General features: G+C 38.5%; 1 protein-coding gene across 1 annotated transcript; it reads right to left on the bottom strand.

Moving 5' to 3' along the window:
* Positions 1-632: 632 nt before the first annotated feature.
* On the bottom strand, positions 633-21,031 carry LOC306772429 (deubiquitinase DESI2-like; the record flags this gene model as incomplete). The annotated part of the gene is made up of 7 exons (XM_079261886.1): positions 20,873-21,031; positions 20,201-20,337; positions 19,754-19,849; positions 2,337-2,409; positions 1,629-1,722; positions 1,408-1,549; positions 633-878 (listed from the first exon to the last, which is right to left on the bottom strand). The coding sequence occupies exons 1-7, from the start codon at positions 20,934-20,936 to the stop codon at positions 633-635; spliced, it is 852 nt and encodes a 283-aa protein (XP_079118012.1). The 5' UTR covers positions 20,937-21,031.
* Positions 21,032-22,102: the final 1,071 nt, after the last annotated feature.

Here is a 22,102-nt window from a genome sequence, read left to right as displayed (position 1 = left end):
AATCCCTCAGATAAAGACAGTTTCTTTGAAAAAAAAAAAAAAAAAGGAAAGAAAAAAGGAAAATTTGATGTCATGCCCATAAGTGTCTCAGCTTCGTTTAGTTATTTTATCTCAGTCTTTCAGCATTTGCTCTCATTCAGGTTGAGATCAGGGAACAATCGAACCCTCTTGTCAACCCTCCACAGCGGCCAAAGAAAAGTTCCACACAAAGAAAGCAGAGTCAAAAACATCAACGGAAGGCCACAAAGAGGTTGTTCAACGAGAACTTGCTGAAATTGAGCAAATTAGTTTCCTGGTAATATCACTATCTATGAGGTTATTCTACAAAAGCAGCTTTAAAGGCAGACCAGAGAACAAGGCTGACAAAGGCTTCAGAGTTGGTGGAAAAGACTAAGAATAATGTACTACAAACTTCAGATCTACAAGTGGTTATTGTCAAAGTCTGAGCCACGCTTCAGGTCTGTAAGTATGAAGTCTCTGGCTTTAGTTCCTTTTCTGAGGAGGACACTCCTGCCTCTTTGCCCGCAGGCCAAACAGTGTGAGGTCAGGTGGTTGTGCAGGCCTCCTAAAGCCTTGAGCAGCATTGTCTAGTAGGTCCAGAGGTTAGAGTATGAGGAGGGGGGGGCAGCAGTTCACACCCTGGTGTGGCGACAACTGTGGGAGGAGCCTGAGCCTGCAGCAGCTGTGCCAGATGGCGACGAAGCATCCTCGTCGCTGGACTCGTTTTGCTTCTCTTTGTGGAGGCCGAGGCTGATGTGGCTCTGCAGGGCGGCCGGGGTTAACCACTCCTTAGGAAGGCAGCTCTGCAGGAAGGGGATGCAGGAGCTGAAGTATGCCAGTCTGTTCACCCAGCGAGGGATTTCTCGTCCACACAGTAACTGCAAAAGAAAGTTGTAAAAGTGATGATAAGAGCAGCATACAAACACATTGCTAATTACATTTATTAACATTTGTATGTCCCTGTCTTTAATGCTGTAAATATGGATTTGCATGAGTTGTGCTGAAGGATTGGAGAGTTGAAAGAGCATATCAGATGTGTTCTTACCATGCTGTTTCACACAGGATGTACAGATGTGAAGAATCTAGTGCAGACTAGAACTACATTGCAATAAAAGAAAGGCTGACACATTAATCTAAAGCCCTCTGTTGTGACAGCAAAGGGTTACACACTGCATATCAACTAGACAGCATAAGATAACCCTGCACATCCCAAGCTGACAGCATGGAGGTATGCAGTGCACCTGAAAAGTATGGTAAAAGTATATTCTGTGCATCTGAAATGGATGGTAAAGGGCTACCCTGTGCATTAAAAACTAAAGTGAAAGGCTGAATGATGAGCTGGGAAAGACAACGCGTTTTATCCACAGTAGTCTCAGCACTGAAAGAGAAAGGTGCTTCAGTTCTTACCTCGGACAGCGAGGAGGAGAAGTGGTTGCAGTTTTTGTGCATTAGGTGATAGGCGTTCCCTTTGAACTCTTTCCCGAGCTCCTCCATGATTTTATCTATGTCCTCCTCCGTGAAGTCTGTCGTGCCCAGAACAATAGCTTCCCTGTTTACAAGCAAAGACTTATATCACCACCCTTCTCCATCATCACACTGCTCATCATGCGAACACGAGGCACGCTCACTTAAATTTGAAAGTCTCTCCCAGTTCAGCAGCATTGCCAGGGTTGATTTCAAAGATGCCGCTGAAAGGGTAGGGATGGCCACCATACGCAAACTCTGTGTGACAGAAGACAAAGAGGCAAAATACAGGCTGGACCTTTGAATGGATGCACTTAGTGATTAATTGCTTGTTTCTCCATAATTACAGTTGTTGTTTCTCTATAATTACAGTTGTTGACACGCTGGGATTAAATCGTTAGGTCTGGCAAGAATACAGGCTTCTCTGTTATTTGCTCCCAACAGTATAAAGGAAAACAGTGATGCACATTAGAGGAACAATATTGTCCATTAGAAAACCTTAAAACGGATGAACTGTCAAACACACCAACCTACACTTTCCAACACACATGTAGTTGAAGAGAAATATGTATGTGTGCAGGAAGCCCCAAGTACAAAATGGACTCCCAGTGATCAAGTTTCACACTGGTTGTTGCTCCTCTATGTTCACAGCACACACACATAAACACAGTGTGAGTCAGTGGTGACTCAACCTGAAGAAATGAGGTCATGTTTTTGGGAACTCAATTCATATTCCACGTTTAAAACCAGACTTCATCCGTGTCTGTGAAAGCATCTTCCCACGAATCTGTCAGCAGTCATGCACGGCTCTGTGTTTGGCCCAGAGTGATTCTGCAGTCACAACATGAAACAGGATTTTAGAGACGTCTTACCTCTGCCATAAATCTCAATGCCTGAGTGGAAGACTCCAATCCCCAGATTGGAGGTGTATTCGTTTATCCAGTACTGCAGGTAAACAGGGACAGAAAGACATGGTAAGGACAAGGAGGACGTGTTTTCATCCAAACACCTGAAATAACGCAGAAAATTCAATTTGTTACCAGATTTATAAATAAAAACAGACCTAAAGGTGATTCATTTTCATATTTTCTAATTCAGTTCAAGTGCAAGTGGTTTGAAATGATCTAAAAAGCACATGTCCATGATTCCGCCATCATACAGGAGTCCTAGCTGCTTTAGAAGTGACCTTGAGACAAAGAACATCTGCCTCCATTCATCTATCTGTTCTCTAGATGCATAAATACAGTATCCTTCCTGCCCTCCAGCTCCTGTTCAAGGTCCCAGGAGGACTGGAGCCGATCTCAGGTGACAGAGCGAGAAATGGGAAATGCCCCATCACTCCATCACAGGCTAAACACAGACCAGATATACACCCAGGCTCACTCAAACTCCAGCCTGGGCCATTATAGATTCACCAGCTAACTAAACATGCATGTTTCCAGACTGTAGGAAGAGGCTGGAAAACATGGAGAGAAGCTATTCATTCCAGCAAAACCTCCACTGAGGCTGAGCTTACAACCTGAATCCGTTTTGCTGCTTGTTTCTTTTGCCGTGGAAGCAAAATAATGAAGAAGTGAAAACTTGGACACCACTGTAGTTTAGCTTAAACTCTGGAAATGAGGGGAAGGGGATGCAGCCTCCGCAAAACAGCCACAAGACGTGCAAGCCTGCTGCTCTAAACATAACTAATTATATTACAGAAAACCAATGCATGTATGCACGTTGTGCTTTGCCTTCCTGCAGTCCACACTGTCTTCGCATCAAACTTAGTCATATAAAAATTCAGGAAAGGAAAACAACTTCTAACCTTTAGCAACCTCCTTGTTTTCCACTTTTAAACCCAGTCGGCAGCGCTGTTGAAGCAATGCCGATGGAAAACAAGTGAGCAGCTTTTTTCATGCTGGCTACATCAGTCCTCCATAGTTTAATCATCAATGCATTTCATCAGCACGTTGAAGGTTTTATCTTACATTCTGGAAGAAATTAGAGTTATTTCTACCAATTAATAAACATTTACATTTTCTCTATATGCCCAGTTAGAAGTATCCCTGCTGGTTTAATGTATTTTAAAAGCGTAGGCTGCTCTAAAAGGGGTATTTTAGATAGTTTCACCAAGTTGTGATGCTGTTCCAGTTAAGCTGACTGGTGAAAGATTTACGACTAAGTATAAAGTAGTGGTTCTAAACATAGTATCCCATGTAGAATCATTTTCAGCACAGTAATACTTAAACCAGGGGTGTCAATTTACATTTTAGTTCAGGGACTGCATACAGCACAACATGAGCTCAAGTGGGTCGGAACAGTAAAACTAAGAGCATATTAACCAATAAATGATGAAGACTCCACATTTTTCCTTTTGTTTCATTTGAAAAACTAAAAGTATGTTATCAGGATGTTTAGATTGAATTAATAATCCTTTTAGAAAACATTATGAAGAAGCTAAAATTTCTGCAGATAATGATGCACATTTTCAACTATATTTTGCCTCAGTTACATATCTAAAAATTTTTATTTTGTTTATTTACATTTTTAATTCAAAATTTCTCATGTAATAATTATTGATAAATTAATAAATGTTTTACATTTTTAAAAAAATATTAATTCCACATGCATTAAATATATTTAGCATTTTATTATTTACATTATATTGTTGTTTTTTCTGTTTAAACATTTATACACAAATTTGATCTATTTTACATGTAGATATTTACTCATGCAGCTAATAGATCATAATACATCCACAAAACTATTGTATTTCACTTTATGATTAGAGTAACGCTTCAAGATTTAGAAGTTATTTGTGTACATTTCCACATGTGTGCATTAATCCAGACCACCTGAACTGACTGGCATCTTAAAACAAACTGAAGTCACATCTCTTAAGAAAGAAAGATACAAAAGATAGATCAAGTTATCTCTTCTTTTTATATTTTTTCACGTACCTCTTGTACTTACATGTACATAAACTGGATACCCAGGATTGTACATGTAGCCATTGTGAAATATCAGGGACAATGTTGTAATTTAACATGGTATAAAGTGTGTTTTCTGCTCTTTATGTGTCTGTAACTCTGCTGCCAGTTTCTTTTCAGATCTTTGTAAAAATCCAACTTCTATTCTCACTGATGTGAGAATATTTTCCCAGGAAACACTCATGTTAACTGTGCCTTCATCTTCCTATTCCACTCAGACTTCTAATAGCGGGGATATCCCAGTATGCACCGGGAGGAAACGCTAATCCTTCATGGGACTGGTTTACAATCAGTCGCAGGCTGTGGAGCAGAAAAAGGGGGAGGATTTACCCATCCTCCCATGCTTCCTGTCCCCTCAATGCACACAGGAGATAATTCACAGAAAGATCACAGCTGCCCCACCCAACACCCATATACGAACACATCCCCTGAGAAAACACGCTAAGAGCTACCCACGCTGCCCCAGCTGACCTGTATTAATAAATTAACAGGCACAAAGTCATAGAAGAAAAGCATTTCCTCCACATTAGCAGGGTTTCCGTGCGCTTCTGCAGCGACTTCTACCCCATTAACTCAGCAACTTTTGCCCATTGACAAGAGGAAGGGTTAGAAAAACAACCCATCCCTACTTCCTGGTGGGAAACAAACTACAAGGACAAATTCTTCCTCTTGACTTAAATTGGTCAACATTTAAAAAAGCAAGAATCCTAGTGGATCTTTCTCACCTCATGTCACTCAAATAGATGCTAATCAATTCATTTTCTCCCTCATGGCATGACTCACTCCCGTCTTTCTTTAGTTTTTGTTCAGTTCTTTCTGAAATCATTAAGGCTGCATCTGATGGTCAGCACCTTTATAAACCCACATGTTGGACAGACGCGAACTGAGCTGCTAAGTCCCGCCATGGCAGGCACACGCTGGAATTTAATCAGTTGTTTGAGCAGCTGTCACTTCTGCTGCCAAAGTGAGGCCCTCATCTGTGAGACAGCTTGAAAACATTGGCTGAGAGCTGCGAGTCCACATCTGCACCTGCTTTTTAAGTGTGACCACACATTTATATATGTGTGAGAAAAAACCTGCTACCATATAAATACATTTTACAACCAGAATGCTTATTTTAAAACTCGTCTCTGGGGTTTACCTTTACAATAATATGGTCCCACCCAAATCTCCACCCATAACCAAATGGCAATGCCAGCAACCAGAAAACAAAAAGCATCACTGGTGTGACTCGTGAAGGTTTCCTATACCTTGATTTGTGTGGTTCTTGCTCAGTTATAAAGTTGGACGACGTTTCCAAGATATGAATGAATTGCCTTGATTTATCTGAAAAATGTCTATTTCAATACAGTTCTCATAAAAAGTCATCGTTTTTAACACATTTACAATGAACACCCTACAAAAGTCCTAATGCTCCACTACGACAGATACCGAACTGAAAACATTATCTGGGATTAAAATGGAGAGAACCTGAAAAGGCTTTATGTCTCTGGTATAAGTCTAGATTTGATAAAGACTTTTTAGATGACAATAAAATCCCAGAAGTAACTTGTTGTGAAAGTTACCAAGGCAACCAACAGCTAGCATAGATGCGATCAGACATGTCTAAAGGACCTTTAGGGAATGAGGGCCTTGTTTTCTCTGACTGTTGAATATAAGTTATGCTAAGCACTTTTGTTAACCTTTAATGTCTGTGCTTGAACAGAAGGTGGTAAAACAGGCCTGCTTTGATGTGCAAGCATGATTGCAATGGAGAAGTTGCCACCATATAACCAACCGTGCTTTCCTCACTCAACTGATTCAGCAGTATTAGCTAGAAGGGCCAAAACATGCCTTTATGTCAGACAGAGCTGCTTCAGTTTGGCAATTACAGAAAAGGAATAGTGCCTTTTTTAATGTTGTCATTGTTTTCTTTTTTGTAGCAATAAGGTTAAAAGAAAATATGAAAAGAGCCACCTAGGCTGTTTTTGCTACCTAGCCTGCAGTAGCTTCTAGCTGTATCAGCTGCGATGCAAAACGCTCCACTCTAGTCTGGTTGTAGTCTTGTTTTCTTCTTTTTGTTTTCAGGACTGATTGCATTAATATTTTAAGCAGAACATAATGATCTTGCCTGAGACTGTCGTGGTTCACTGCACTTTTGAAAAACAAAAACTGACTTTTAGCATTTTAGCTAATTTAGCATTCAAAACATGAATGTTTTTAATGGAACAACTTTAGATTGGACACTTTGACATTTTAAACTTATAATCTCAGTTTAAATGCTACTTTTAAGTTTGTTTGTTTCCAATAAAATGTTACTCTTGTCAGTTATCTGTTACTATTGTGGGTTAGGGTTAATGCAATAATTTTATCTCACTACTGCTAAAACTGTTTCAGAAACTTTCTCCTTGACTTGAGTTTTTATATAAAGTTTCTATACCAGGTTTTTTCTTATAAACCTGAAATTCTGGTTTAATTCATTCATTCATTCATTCATTTTCCGAACCGCTTATTCCAATTCAGGGTCGCGGGGAAGCTGGAGCCTATCCCAGCCGGCTTTGGGCGACAGGCATGGTACACCCTGGACAGCTCGCCAGTTCATCGCAGCTGGTTTAATTCTTTTTTTTTTTTTTTTTTTTTTATCAAACAGTGTAATAAATAATATACGTTCACTCATAAATTATGCAGTCTTTTATTTTTTTAATTATAATCATGGGGTTGGGGCAGGAACAGGCTTTGACACAGTACAATGCTTAATAGTACAGTATGTGAAAACCAAGCAGTGGGCACAAGTCTGAATGGGGATGCTTGTTTGCTGATGTGTATTTGTGTGTGCATATTATGTGAAGTGAGGGCACAGCGACAGAGGTTGGAGAATTGATGGAAGCTCTTGCCCCACACTGAATCTTTTTGCTTTTCTTTACACTTTCTTAAGAATGTCATTGTATACAAGAGATTCATTTTTTCCATCTAATGTTTTAAGTCTCGGATAAAGATAGGCATCTGGTCTTTACTTTGTCCAAATTGAATTAATACAAACGCAGATTAACGAAAACATGTGAAATGTATTTAACATAAACTAAACTATGATGCAAAAGCAATGTGTGAAAAACAAAGCATGACCCACAATGCAGCTTAACACATAAAGACCCAACCATGAAAAAATGTTATAAGTCCATTATTTTATATATGAGGTCTTTTTTTTTGTCCCAACAAAATGGGGGGAAAAAAAGGTACCAAAATTTTGGGGTATATTTACTATTTACCATGTGAAATGTCATACTTTTGACAGTGTAATTTTCTGCTTTCTGGTGTAAGGGGCAAAAGACAAAAATCCCATTGTATTCCACACAATTCTGAGCAAAGTTTGTACCATAAAGTGATGCTAAATGTCTCAGAATCTGTATGTATCATACATGTCACACTGATATATTTGTTTATTGTCATTTTCTACATTGTTATCATTTGTTTCTCATGTTTTTTTAAGTTAACTCTTTCTTAAAATGTTACTTCTGCTGATTGAAGTTTGTGGACATTCATTGCACAGCAACCCTTCCAATGAGCTGAGGTCTGAACTCTGAATCATTGCAACACTTTACTTTATTTTTCAATCATTCCTATGCAGATCTGCTGCTGTGAGTTGATCATTTTTCTGTTCAGTGACCTACTTTCAGCAAAGCATTAGGTGTCAGACAGGCGGCCTAACATTTGTCTCTAGAGTACAAATTTTGTCAAAGTGTCCTAATTATGTGGCTGCAAAACCCAACCATATCATCAGCTCTCCACCATCGTGCTTGAGAGTGGTGATATGCTGATCTCTCTGTTGAGTTTGATTAAACTTTTAGCTGTCTTGTCCTCCTATATGTCCTAATATGTAAAACCTTGAAAGTGAAAAAACATACTTTATTTTCAGACTGTAATTTTATACAGACAAAATATTAGAGAAAGACTAATACAAAGCAAGTCAGCAGCAAATCTGCTTGATGTCACTCGTCCTTTTCAGTATTTGTTAGATTAAATCTTTCTAGGAGGATGTACTCGCTCTCACCAAACTGTAAACCAGCCAAGACAACCTGGAAATATCTGAATTATCTCTTTGTTTTTTTTAATAAATGATTTTAATAAATGATAGATTTTACACCAAATACACCACTATTTTTTTAATATTATGCTGCAGAAATCTTTAAGTAGCCTACACTGTGGCTCAGTTTGGTGTCTCATCACAGATCTAAAGTCACAAACAGAAAAACAATAAATAAACCAGAGTAAAAAAAAAAGTGGCGTCTTACCATATCATACACGTTAAGGATGACAGGTTCATTGGCCATGGTTTAAACCTGAGCTGGAAAGGTTGGAGCTCCTTAACTCTACGTTGCAGGGTTGTCAGCACCTCCACGCCCTGTGATGTGAAATCACAGGGCCACACGCTGGGCAGCAGCGGGCAGGCTGCAGCTCCTTCCCACGCAGAGAAACAACCACAGCATGTGTCCCAAAGCCAGTTCAAGGTCTACAGAAAACTTCCGAGCCTGGCTTTTGGTCGTTGTCACAGGGCCATCGTGGCAAGTGCGGTCAGGATAGCTTGAAACTCAGATGCCGGGAGGGCTTTGTGAGTTGCAGCGGTGGACGCGGCCCATCTCCGGGCTCCGAAAATATTTACTGGAAAGAAAAAAAATCGATGCTGGCAGGAGATGGAGACTGGTTGTGTATTAACAGCAACAACAGCGGCTCAAAGCATCAGATCAGACGTGACAATGTGATCCGTCAGGGCCTACATGTGCTGAAATCGGAAGCGGGGAACCTCCTGTCATCGTGGGCGAAAAGGCGACAGCTCGAGCGCACAGATGTCGAAGATGGACGAGGAGTGCAGGTCATTTTAAAGCGGAGGATGATGGAGCAGGTGCAGCAGGGGACTGCTGGGCCATGGTGGTTAATTACAGCTGATGGGGGGAGTCAGGTTCAGCAGCAGCATCCCCGACCGGTGCGGCTGCTGCTGGCCGGCATCCAAGATCCTCGTCTTCTTCCGGAGGGGAGGACAGTCGGCTGAAGCTTCCGCGACATGATTTTCCCAACAACAGTTTTCCCCCTAAAAAAGCGTCCCGCGGAGGCTGGAAAAAAGTCTTGTTGCAGCCGAGATGCGTCCTCACGGTGCGGCTGTGATCCAGCTCTGGCTCTGCCTCTGAACGATTACATCATATCTGCCTCCGAGCCATCCTCCAACAGCTGATGGGAGACAAATCCACTGGTGGGAGTACAGGAGCACATTCCTCACAAAAAGCCTGTCTCTGTCAGCCAGCCCCCATAGCCTACTGAAATGTTGAATATTTCCTCTCCTGCTGTACATTTACACCAACAACCTACATCCACATTGTTTAGTTTTAGCTCCATCGAGGTAAAACTGAAAAATACTTTTTTTGTTGTTGTTCTTACAGCTTTTTGCATTTTTGTGGGTGCCACAATTTAGTTATACAATGGTTTAGTTGGAGTTATATAATATAACAAGATTACAAAAAAGTAATCGCAACTGGTTTTGGACTTTATTTTGTAATATTGCGTTACAGGAAATGTCTAATCTTATTTTGAAGATAAACCTACAACTTCCGGCTTGACGTCAGCTAAATTTACAAGTTTTTGTAACTAAAACTAGTAGCACTAACTCCTCTTAAGGTCAAAATAACAAGAGGACACATTTTGTTTTTATTGTTTGTGTTTGATACCTCTCAACTTTATTATATAAATTAATCTTTGATACATTGTAATATACTTTATAATCTATCTAATTTTGATATTATGGTAAATTCATATATTAAAAAAAAGGCTACAAGTTTATAAAACTCTACTGTAATTAGAAATGAGAAGATTTTTTACTTAATTTTCTTCATCCTCTTTCCTCTCCTGTAAACCATGGCTTATAATTCAGATTGTTTGTTACATGCCAAATAATCTAATTTTAATACCTAGTTTGTTCATATTTGTTCAAAATAAGATGAAAAGAATCAAGATCACAAAATACTTGATTTTGTCATAATTTTAGTTTTATTCTTTTTCAAAAAGTACAAGACAACAAATTAAAGGTATGTTACTGAAAATTTTCTTTAATGTTAGTATCAATATAAAGTAAACAAATATTTTTCTTCTTTATTTTGCCACCCTTTCTTATGATTTCATAGCACCTTCACATCCAGCAAAATCACTAGCCATGAGGAGGTGCTGCAGACAGGCGGAGCAGAGGTGGGAGAAAGACAAGTTGCATGTGTCCTTGGGAATTCTTTATGCTTAACATGCTGTTAAAGAAGCTAAATGTAAATACCCTTCAAGTGTCATTTCTACTAGTTGTAATGGGCCCAAAGTCTTGTTCAGTCCAACTCAGTTTGTTACAAATCCCTCCGTTAACATGTTCAGAAATGTGTCTTAACTGTGAGGAGTTTCTTCATTACTTCACCAGCAAAGTGGCTTCAGTTAGAGTATAAACAATAAACATGCACCTACCTCTTTCACCTCCTTTAATGTGTTTGTGTCCCTCTATCAGCTGTCTTTTCTCTTTTTACAACACCTGTCTGAAGTCAGGGTCTGTCCAAACTGTTTTGAAGCAGGCTGTGGTCAGGCCACGAATTTTTAAAAAAAAAAAAAAAAAAAACCCAAAAAAAACCTAATCTTGACTCACTCGTTCATCTTTAATTTCAGACCAGTGTGCCCTTTCTCTCTGAAGTTCTGGAAAAGCCTGTTTTTACACAATTGCAGTCATTTTTAGATCAGAGCATGCCACCGCACAGAGTCTGAACTACTGAAAGTACAGAATGATGTCTTGCTGTCCTTAGATGCTAATAAACCTGTGCTACTGGACCTTACTGCATTATTTAATGCAGTTGACCATTCCACCCTCCTGTCCTGCCTTGCCCAGCACGTGGGCTTTCCGGGATGTGTGCTGCGGTGGTTCAGGTCATACCCACCAGATAGAACTTTCTCTGTAATGATCCATGATCTCTTCCCTACACCAGCTCAACTTTCCTCTGGTGTGCCACAGAGTTCCATTGTGGGCCCAGTTCTCTTTTTGTTGTACATGCCGCCTTTAAGTTCGGTGATATCCCGTCACAATGTCTCATTACATCTGTACACAGATGATCTACATATCTATCTACTGGTTACCCAGAACTCCACACACACACAGTCCATCCAAATGTGTCTGCATGACATTAAACAGTGGTTTTTCCAAAACTTCTGCTTGAACCAGTCAAAGGCTGCATTCATAATCTTTGGTGCTTCCAGCTCAGCAAACATAGCTCTGGATCGCATGCCTCGGACCACCCATCTCAACCAGTCAGTCAGGAATTTTGGAGCAACTTTGGACCATAATCTCAAACTCAATGAAAAAAAAAAAAGACTGTGATAAGGACAAGTTTCTCTCAGTTTCTCTTCGTGACCAAAGTCAAATTATTTCTCAGTCATAACAACCTATAAAAAAAAACAATTCATGGTATGGTAATGGCCTCTACATTGGACTAAACCAGGTCTTTCTACCCCTGGAGTTGAGTTCTTGCCCATCTCTAAGCCTTTGACATTTAGGAGTGTTGCCATTTATGTACTGATCATCATTTCAATCATAATTTCAGATGTACTTCTTTTTTAAGTTTGATTTTCTCTTTCCAGCACTTTGATCAACTTTGGTTGTTGTAAAGTACTTTATAAAAAAATTTGATTGGTTAAATATAATCGATGATTTTTGGGCTTAAGACATCACCTGCTGAAATGATTTTTTTTTTTTTATAGTTCCATAACTTGTCAAATGTTTTACTTAGCAATTACACATAACATTTTGTTTGGCTTGGTGTTGCTGAAATAAGCAAAGCTTTCCTTGTCTGGATGACAGAATATGCAGCCCATAAACCACCCTTTTTATACAGTAATTTCTATCAAAGGGCTTTTACAAGGAAACAAAACAAATTAAAGACAAAACATAAGTTTAAACACAAAAGTAATATAAAACATGATACACTCAGAGCAACCTTGAAGATAGCACAAAGAGTAAAACACTCCAAGGCCAGTAGATAAAACAAGTTTATTTATCACTTACTATCAAAGTTAACAGTGTAATGTCTGAGTACGTTTACTCACCACCTGTTTTTCTGGATTCTTGGGATCTTCCCATGAGAACATGACAGTTCAGTCTGTTTTCTGCTATAGTAAAAGATAGTAGCTGCACTTTACATCTACAGTAAATTGGACAAAAAGTCAATAAAAAGAAGCATTTACTGGTGTAATGTGATATTTATAGCTGAATTCTCACCCATCAAGCTCCTAAAATTCTTCCTGTGCACCAAAAGACATCATCCCACATCATCTCACATGATCAGACTTGTCATTTACTGTAAGCGATGGCCAGTCTGCTCTTCAGGATGATAGAGGTTATGGTGCAAAACATTTCAGTAGAGAAGCTGTCATTTTTTTTTTTTTTTTAAATCTAATTTTTTTTTGTCACATTAGGCCCAGATTATGTGTCTTAATAAAATGACAAACTGAAGATGAGATTCTCCATTATATTTACATTTCCTTGAACAAACATTAGCCGGCCTCATAAAATGATCCGTTTCCTTCTGTTCAATACAAGAAGCTCTTCATAGACATGTTCAATTATTAAAATACTACTTTCCGAAAACTCTGGTTGTTACAAAGAACTTAATAAAACTTTCCATAATTTGTAAGATATTAGAATAAAAGATTAATACCCTTTACTTTTACTATACATTTCTATTTAAATGCATCTGTGTAAACATCTTTTTTTTTTCTCCTGGTGGGTCCAAATAATTGCAGTAAAGCTAATTTCCCCAATAATGTTTGATAGCTACAGGTTAGTAAAGAATACACACTAACTAAAACCACTCACACACACATTCAAATTAATAAATTCACGCCAACTGAATTCAACATGAATTTTATTAAATGCCTGGATGTCAAACATACTATTTGCATAATTTATTAGTGTTTCTGATTTACTTCTGGCAAACTGCACATATGGACAACCCACTCAGCTGAGTGACAATACATCTATTTACAGACATTGCACCACATGCAATCAGACACAAAATAGATGTGGACGAGACATCCAGCATTCACAACTCACTTATTCACCTACTCGATGGCTGTAACTGATGGAGTTTCATGATTGTGGCTAGTGCAAAAAAGAAAAGAGGATGAAGATGTTGGTCCGTAATCTGCATACTCGTATACATCCAGCAAGACAACTCACTTAGCAAGAGGTAAAGCGTGAGGACAAGCAGCGGCCTCCAACCACAGTCGGGACAACGTTTCGGTGTTCAGCTGAGATTGAACATTTAATAATAGGTTTCTTTTAGTGAATGATTCGTCAATGGTTCACACTGAATAAACAGATGAAGCATGACTAGTTGTTGAAAGTAAATGGTGAAATGTGATATTGGTATCTGAAAGGGCCGGTGCCACAGAGCCCCACTGTCATGCAAAAAAAAAAAAAAAACTTTTAAAAATGCACCAGTGAGACAAACTGAAGCACTGACCGATGTGACAATCCACAATGCTACAACCTGCAGCCGGGAATGTTTACACAAACAACCGTGTACTAATCTGCGGCGAGAGATCTGCAGCATATCCTCACGGATAAGAAAACAAATAAAAAAAATTCCATCTTTTGGGAAATGACTGCGCTGCTTTTGGAAGACTAATGATTTACTTGCAACTATTTTTTTTAAAGATATGTATTTAAGACTTGAACAAATAAGACGTGTAAACCATCCATGTCACTGCCGTTTCTCCTTTCCAGTCGATTATCGGACAGATTTATGGATGTAACGGGCTGATTTTCACTTTGATGACAAGGAGCAACAAGATCCTGCCGTTGCTTTGACTAGACAGGAAAAGGCACACAAGCCCCTCATTGGACGCTTGATCGCATTGCTTGCATGATTCTTTTTTTTCAGTCCCATAGCTAAATGTAAGCAGCACATCTGGATGATACTCCTCCTGTGCTTCTGTGCAACAAAGCATAATGAAAACCAAACCTGGTTTTTACAAAAGCTCAGCAAGCCCTTCTAAGACCTACAGACAGATCAGACAGCTACACATGCAAAGAGTTGTTCAACTCACTGTCCCAAAAAAAAAACAAAACAAAAAACCAACCAGTCTTTAAGGTTGTAAATGGACCCTGGATTTCGTGTCAGTCGGGCTTGGTTTCTTTGCTCGAAGCAGCCGCTTTGTTTCTGTAAGAGGAGCGTGGTTCTGCAGCTGGAGCATCCTTCATCTCACTTCAGATTTCTCTATTCAAAATCATCTCTGTGGTAAGACAGTGCCCTTTTACATGGGAAGGGTGTCAAGAAGCTACCATTAATCACAAAACATGCAGGGACATGGAAAAACTTGGCGACACCATTCCCTTCTAATCAAACAAAAATAAGGTCTACTGTTCAGACATGGCTGCCTCTTTCACTTCTTTGGCATTTTGCAAAGTTTTTGATGTTAAAATGAATATACACTTTGTCATTTTGGTTAAAAGTGCCTCCTAATTGTGTCGCTTGTAAATGATGGCAAGGAGTGCCACGATTCCTGCTAATGATGCTAGAATTCCCAGGTAGGAAGAGAAAGAAGAGTGGTGCTCAGGTGGTGAGTCAGTGGGTCCGTTCATGTGACGAGTCGGCTGCAAGAAAAAGAAAATGATAAACATTAAGGCTGAACTGTTACACAACTTCCTGTTTCCAGATATTTTCCAATGGAGATTCTTATTTAAGAGCAAATAATTTCTGCTCTCTGTAGTTCATCTCCTCCATGCCAACACTGAGACTCAGTTTCAACTTTCAGGACGACTTGTGTCCGAGCTTCACTTCAAACCTGTTCAGAAAAATATGTGTTTTTTTTATGAAAAGAGCACAATAATTAACACTCAAGATCACATCGGAATTGGGAATAGTTAAAGAAAAATGTTGGTATTTCCAAACATTGCACATTTTTCCATCATTGTATCTAAAATAAAAAGAATGAAAAAAAATCTGATGTTTATTTATACAAAATCAAGTTTAGCAAGTTCTCATCATCTCCTTTATGCCTTAATAGGAAACATATATAAATGTCAGATAATTCATGCCATCGCCTCCTTATATACACAAAACTTGTGTTTTGCTTTTTGGTGGGCTAAGAGTGCTTAAATAATGTCAAATTATGATGAAGCCATAGTCTAAATCACAGGTGTCAGACTCCAGTCTAGGAGGGCTCCTGCAGGTTTTTGTTGTCTCCATGCTCCAACACACCTGACTGAAATTAATAAATAGGTCGACAAGAAGCTGCTGGATCCATTTGATTTGAATCAGCTGTGTTGGTAGAAGGAAATAACAAAACCCTGCTGGATACCGGCCCTCGAGGACTGGAGTTTGACACCCCTGGTCCAAATAAAGCTCCAGCACAAAAGAACAGAAAAAGTGAAAGTGGATAAATTAAGCTACTGCTTTCCTGGTGATTCTTTAAAGTAGTTTAATCATCTTTCCCACTTTTAAGTATGTCTGACTGCAGGTGTATGGCAAGAGGTGGTGGGCCAATTCACTATTTAATTGATTCACCTCAATTCACCTGTAAGACGTGCCGATTCAATTATGATTTATAAATGTTCAAAAACTATTATTTTTCATGCTGATTAAATGACAGAAATGCAGCTATAAAATGTGGCAGGAAGGTTAAAGTTGTGTTGCCACAGGGCACTTAAGGGGGGCGGACCGGTCCGTCCCCCTAAAGTGTCAAGGCAGCAAAAAGTGAACAATAGCAGGAAGCTAGCAGTTAGCCTCGCAGCTACTGTTACATAGCGTGAGATTCACTCATTGGGTTTGAAGGCTAACATTTGGAAACATTTTGGTTTTTATGGACATGGGAACTTAATCCAGATAAAAGTTGCTTAAAGCAGAAATAAAATCTAGTTGTAATACTGCAAACAGGTGACAGCAGCTCTGTTCCAGCCTAGGTTACAGCAGGTTGTTTCTAACTACTACTAACACCTTTTTCTTGAAGATTCCAGTAAAACATTTAAAGACAATATGAAAAATATGCTTGACATGTGTTTGATTTATTCATGGTTCCACATTAATATAAGATAGTAGAGACAAATTTGCTTGTTTACTTGAATTAACAGATACTGAATGGAGTATAAAGTAGTATAAAGGAGCCACAGAGTGAGAAAAAAACTCTAAATGTGGGAAAAAGATGCACAAAAATCCTGATAATCATCAAATAATTGAATCAAACCCAAATCGATTCATTAAGTACGTCAGACAACAAACCTCCAATAGCAAGTCCTCACTCTTACACTAACAACAATGAATTTAAAAATTGGTGAAACTATTATTACTCTGTCTTTCATGTTGACAGCAAGAATTATTAAATTAATAAATCAACATAAATACAGTTTAACTTTAAAACATGGCTAATAAATTTAACTCATATCTATTCTGTTGTCTGTCAGCAAACACTGGAAAATAGTTGCGTAGAAAACCTTAAATGAGAAGAAAAGTGAAAGCTTGATAGGTTTTCTACTTTCATCTCTTAGGAAAATAAAAAAAAATCATTGAATTATAATTCAGGTGAAAAGCAGCTAACAAAAAATGTCATCATTTCCACAAGCAGCTTTAACTTGCGGCGATAAAGCTGTGAGCTGCCAGCTATAGATTCATTCTTTATTCTGAGTCACAGATACCAAGTTTTTGTTTCTGTTAAAAGCCTGTTTTTCTTTTTATTTCGTTTAACCTTTAACAAGCACATCATCTTTAACTGAAAAGCTGCATTTCTGCTCACAGTCAGTACAGCAAAAAACATGGTATTAAATCAGCTTCTCTGACTCGCCACCAGATACATCTTCAAAGCCGTTCAACGCCACACATATCCGTTACATTTTCATAACAACCAACAGAGAAACGGGAGGCTGACGTCATGCCATGCTGAATTTAAGGGTAACTGGGTTTGTTTACGCAGCGTGTTGGAAGGATCCTGATCGCACTAACAATTATCTGTTGCATGCAGGGACCTTGTTTACTGACCTGGTTTTATTACACATCCTGTAGTAATCGGCTCTTCGATCACATCTCAATCCATTACTGCTCCATGAACAAAAATAATAAACAACCTATCTGCCTTTCTGAAATAAACATGTTTTATATAAATTCTGAGATCGTAAAATTAATAACAACAAAAAACTGGGTTTGATTTTTGGAGTGGAGGGTGGGATGGGGGGGTCAACATAACAGCCACATCAGATGAGTAAATCTTACACACAGTCAGTGGAAAAGCTGTGAGCTGGAGTGGATTTTGTGCATCGGTTAAGTCTGAAAACATTGTTTACAGACTAAAGCGAATCAGTCAAGTCTCGTGTGTTAATTTTGCTCATGTAATTTTTTTCCATTGCATTTCCCTCTCCCATCTGCACGTCTTCCCTTCTCCACCTAATTTGGTTCTTTGGCCTTATCTTTATTCATTCATGCATTGTCTGTACTGCTTAGTCAGCAGGCAAACTGGAGCCTATCCCAGTAATCGTCAGACGAGAGGCAGGGTACACCCCATCACAGGGCTAACAGAGAGGGACAACAACCATTCACGATCAAATTCATTCCTAGAGAGAATGGAGAGATTTAATCAATCTAACATGCATCTCTTTGGACGGTTACCTAGATCAGGGGCGCCCCAACAATCAGGTTTTCCATCCCTGTTCCAACACACCTGGCTTCCATTAAATGGATCCAACAGCCAATGAAGTTCTGCACAATTAGTGATTAGTTTGAGCAGGGATACATAAAAAACCTGGAGGGTTCGGGCCCTTGAGGACTGACTTTGGGGAACCCTGAACATGAGAGAACCCTTGCATACACGGTGAGAACATTCCTCACAAAAAGGCCACCATTGAAACCGCCTCCTGCCAAGGCCCAAACCAGCAACCCTCCTTCTGTGAAGCCAGTCTATACACTGGTGTTGAACTGTCTTCATTCCAAATCATGTCTTGATCAGACCTGAACGATTCTGTATCGCGTTAGTTTTCAATCTACACTAAACTAAAGCACTTTTGAAGGCCGCAGATTCAAAAGGAGATGCATTTATTTTATTTTTTGTTTATTCTATATTTATGCCACAGTGATGGGCAACAAAGACACGTTGGACATGTGGATCATTAACAAACTTTTTTTGAAGCACAATAAAAGACACACAGCTACTTTGGGAATATACCTGAACATGAAGAAGCATGTTGACATGTCGGAGGCTTCAAAGGACAAATCCAAGATGAACAAAAAAAAAAACAAGAATCAACTTTCTGCTCCAGAAGAAACAATCAACAAACATGCAGTGTCCTTCACACACGAGGAACACAGGAGTCAAGAACCACTGCTTTCACCAGGTGTTGACAACCACTAGGCTGCAAAATAACCTGCTCCCATCTCAAACTTGAATTTACAGAAATGGTAATATCTGCATCCTCAAGCCAAACTAAAGGATCGTCGTGTAAAGCCACCTCAGAAGCCTTTATATTAGGGGTGGGAAAATTGAATTGATAAATCAAAGAACACGATCTTTTGCTTCACAATTTTAAAATAGATTATTTTGTTAAGAAATCTTTTTTTTTTTTCAAATAAATAAAGTTAATCCACAATAAAATTTTTGTCATTCTTATTGTTTTTATTGATCTTTTTCCTTGTCTCCTTGGGCATTAAAGCAGCAGAATGATGGTCTGGCTACTGTGGGTTTTTTTTTTTTTTTTTTTTTGCCTTATTGAAATCGAGAAAATTGACGAAAAATTGACAAAAAAAAAAGTTTGGTACATTTATTTTGTTTTTAATCTACAAAAATCTGCATTAATTTAAGAATTGTGAGAATCGCAATTTAAATCGAATTGGCACCCAAAAAAATCAGAATCAAATCGGGACAAAAGTGTATCGTCACAGCCCTAACTTTATATGCTGACGGACTTGTTTGTAATGAACAGTCTTCAGAGGACTGAGATATGTCTTTCAAAACAATAACAATGAGACTGTTTTTGTCTTTTCAAAGTTTAAATAAAACTAATCCAACTGTATCTATTAGGAGACACTAGATATGTTTAATAGTTGTAAAATGTAAAATTAATCATAAATCAAATTGAATCTTGAGGTCAGCAAATATCACAGCTTTAATGCTCTACTTTTCCCCTGTCTATAGTCTGTGTATGAAGCTTTTAGCCTACATCTGTAATATCAAGTTATGATGGATGGATAAGCTCGCCTCTCCCAAACAGGACACAGCACGATATATATAAAAAAATGAAAGCTGCAAAAAAAAACAAACAAAAAAAAACATTTACTATCTTAAGTGACTACCTTTTTCAAAACACGGAGCTCCACATCCTCCCCTGCCGCCCTGAACAGATCCACCACAGCTTTATGCGTCCGATTCTCCAGTAGGACCCCGTTTATCTACAACACCCACACGACAGACATAAATCAACACTTTAAACAAATATCTGAGTAGCAGTTAATCATTAGTTTAATCTTCATGTCAATGCTGTTAGACTAACAGAGAAAATCCCCAATAATTCCACTTAATCACTTTAACAGAGAGTAAATATTTGCAACTGAGAAGCTGCAACAATTGTGGAGTTTCCTGCACAAAAATCAACTTAAATTGTTAGATTAAGGGGTAAAAAAAAAAAAAGACATAAGTCCCACAAAGGGTACATAAACCAACAATGTGGATGTCACTTATGCAAAATATCAAAATGGCCTTATTTTCTTTATACACCCTTGATAAACATCAGTATACATTACCATCAGGATCTTGTCTCCCTCTTCCAGTCTTCCATCCAGCGCTGCAGCTCCATCCTCTTTTATTTTAGACACAAATATGCCACTATCATTTACAACATACTGTTGGTCTATACCCCCAACTATATTGAATCCTAAGCCTAGAAAGGAAGAAGAAAACATACAGGCATTAGAATAAGCTGGCAAATTATGACAGAAATTCAACAGGCACATGTCCAGCTGCTGACCAAGGCAACAGCTGTTGATTCAATCATACATTTATCTCTGTGGATCAAAGTGCAACACTTGTTGCACCCAAGTGCCATTAAGATCTCCATATCCAGAGAAAAACACACAACAAACTGTAAAGCAGACTCACAAGTTACTCATGCTACTTGTTTCAATGGAGAAAATGTCCATCAATGACAAGTCGACTATTTATAAAGATTTTAACTTCTTCAAAGTGGAAGAAACCTTTAACTTTTTACAAGATAAGCTGAGTCATCCAGGCTCTGGCAGCTCACACAACTTAGTTAATTTTTTAAAACAACACAAAGGCAGAGGTTTGCCATTACACGCAACTTAGCCTTTAGCTTCAAGGCGCACAGCAGCTTTCCAGGATGGATTTCTGCTGCTACGTAGCCAGCTAGCATCGTTGTCACTATCAGCTAATTGTGCGACAAGTTCCCTTCTTACCCGCCGGTCCTCGTTTAAGCTTAATGTCCACGAAGTTGGGTGAGGAGTGCACAGAGCCGTTCATCGTGCCAAGACGCCAAAAGGTTTAAAAAAAAATAAGTCTGCGGAGAAAAGGGAACAAACTATTGATCTGAAGGTGAACTCATTGAGGAGTTTCGATTTTAGCTTCCTCCGGTGCAGATGGACGTTGCAGCGACGGCGCCCCCCGCTGGGAAGAGACGGAACTGCACGATGACCTTTGAACTACAATGACCTCGCTTTGATTTCATGACATTTATTATATTCTGCTATAATACGCACATTTTACATCAGTATAGTATGTAAAATTCATAAATGTAAAAATTTTTTATATTTTATATTACTATGATTCGTTAAGCAAAGACTCATTTTCTTAAATCAAGGGTGGGTCTAGAAAATTGACCAGGAAAAGGATAAAAAACATGAGAATTTTTTTTTTTTTTTGTTTCGTTTTTTGAAAAGGCGGTGGGGGGTAACCTTATACTGTTAACTGTTAAAATAAAGGGGTCATCTAATGTGATTACGCAATCTGCAAAAGTGGTTAAAAATAATAAACAAAAATAAACACCAATAGTAGAGCCTTTTGTTTTTTAATCAAGATTTATTGAGTCAATTTTACTTTGGAGGTTCCTCCATTGCATGGTATAAAATACTGTCATACAAATGCTTCCTTCTGGCAACTTTCTTTGAGCCAAATCTTAAGTTTAGTAGTCAGGTCTGGAGGTTTTATAACCTTTACATCCTATATAGATTATAAACAGTTTGGACAGACAACTCATCGCCCACGTAGGCAGTTTGTGAGATGATGCAGTTCAATTTGTGAATGCTGCCTTATGATGAAGAACACAGTAGTGTTGATGATGTAGAATAATATATAGAAGTGTATTATATGCTGCATTCACTTGCCCTTGTACATCTGTTTACGCAGGTGAACATCAGATTATAGTTTCCATATATTTGCTCTAATTTGATTGTTTTTTAAGTTCTTTGGGTCAGTCAGGTTGTTAGGGTGGTCCTTCTGCATCCACTCTTGCTTTTAATAACTTCATTCTTTGTTTTTAAAATCTTATATCTTTCTTGATCGATTATAACCAGATATATTTAAGGTAAAATACCTATAAAAAAAAAAACTGTGTTGGGAGAATTTTTCAGATCCCTTAAGAGAAACACTCTTAGAGCAATCAAATATTACTCACCTAAAAGTCAATTAGA

The sequence above is a fragment of the Telmatherina bonti genome, assembly GCF_933228915.1.
Source record: "Telmatherina bonti genome assembly, chromosome: 22".
NCBI lineage: Eukaryota > Metazoa > Chordata > Actinopteri > Atheriniformes > Telmatherinidae > Telmatherina > Telmatherina bonti.
The sequence above is the reverse complement of the archived record's forward strand: the minus strand, read 5'-3'. Positions and strand labels throughout refer to the sequence as shown.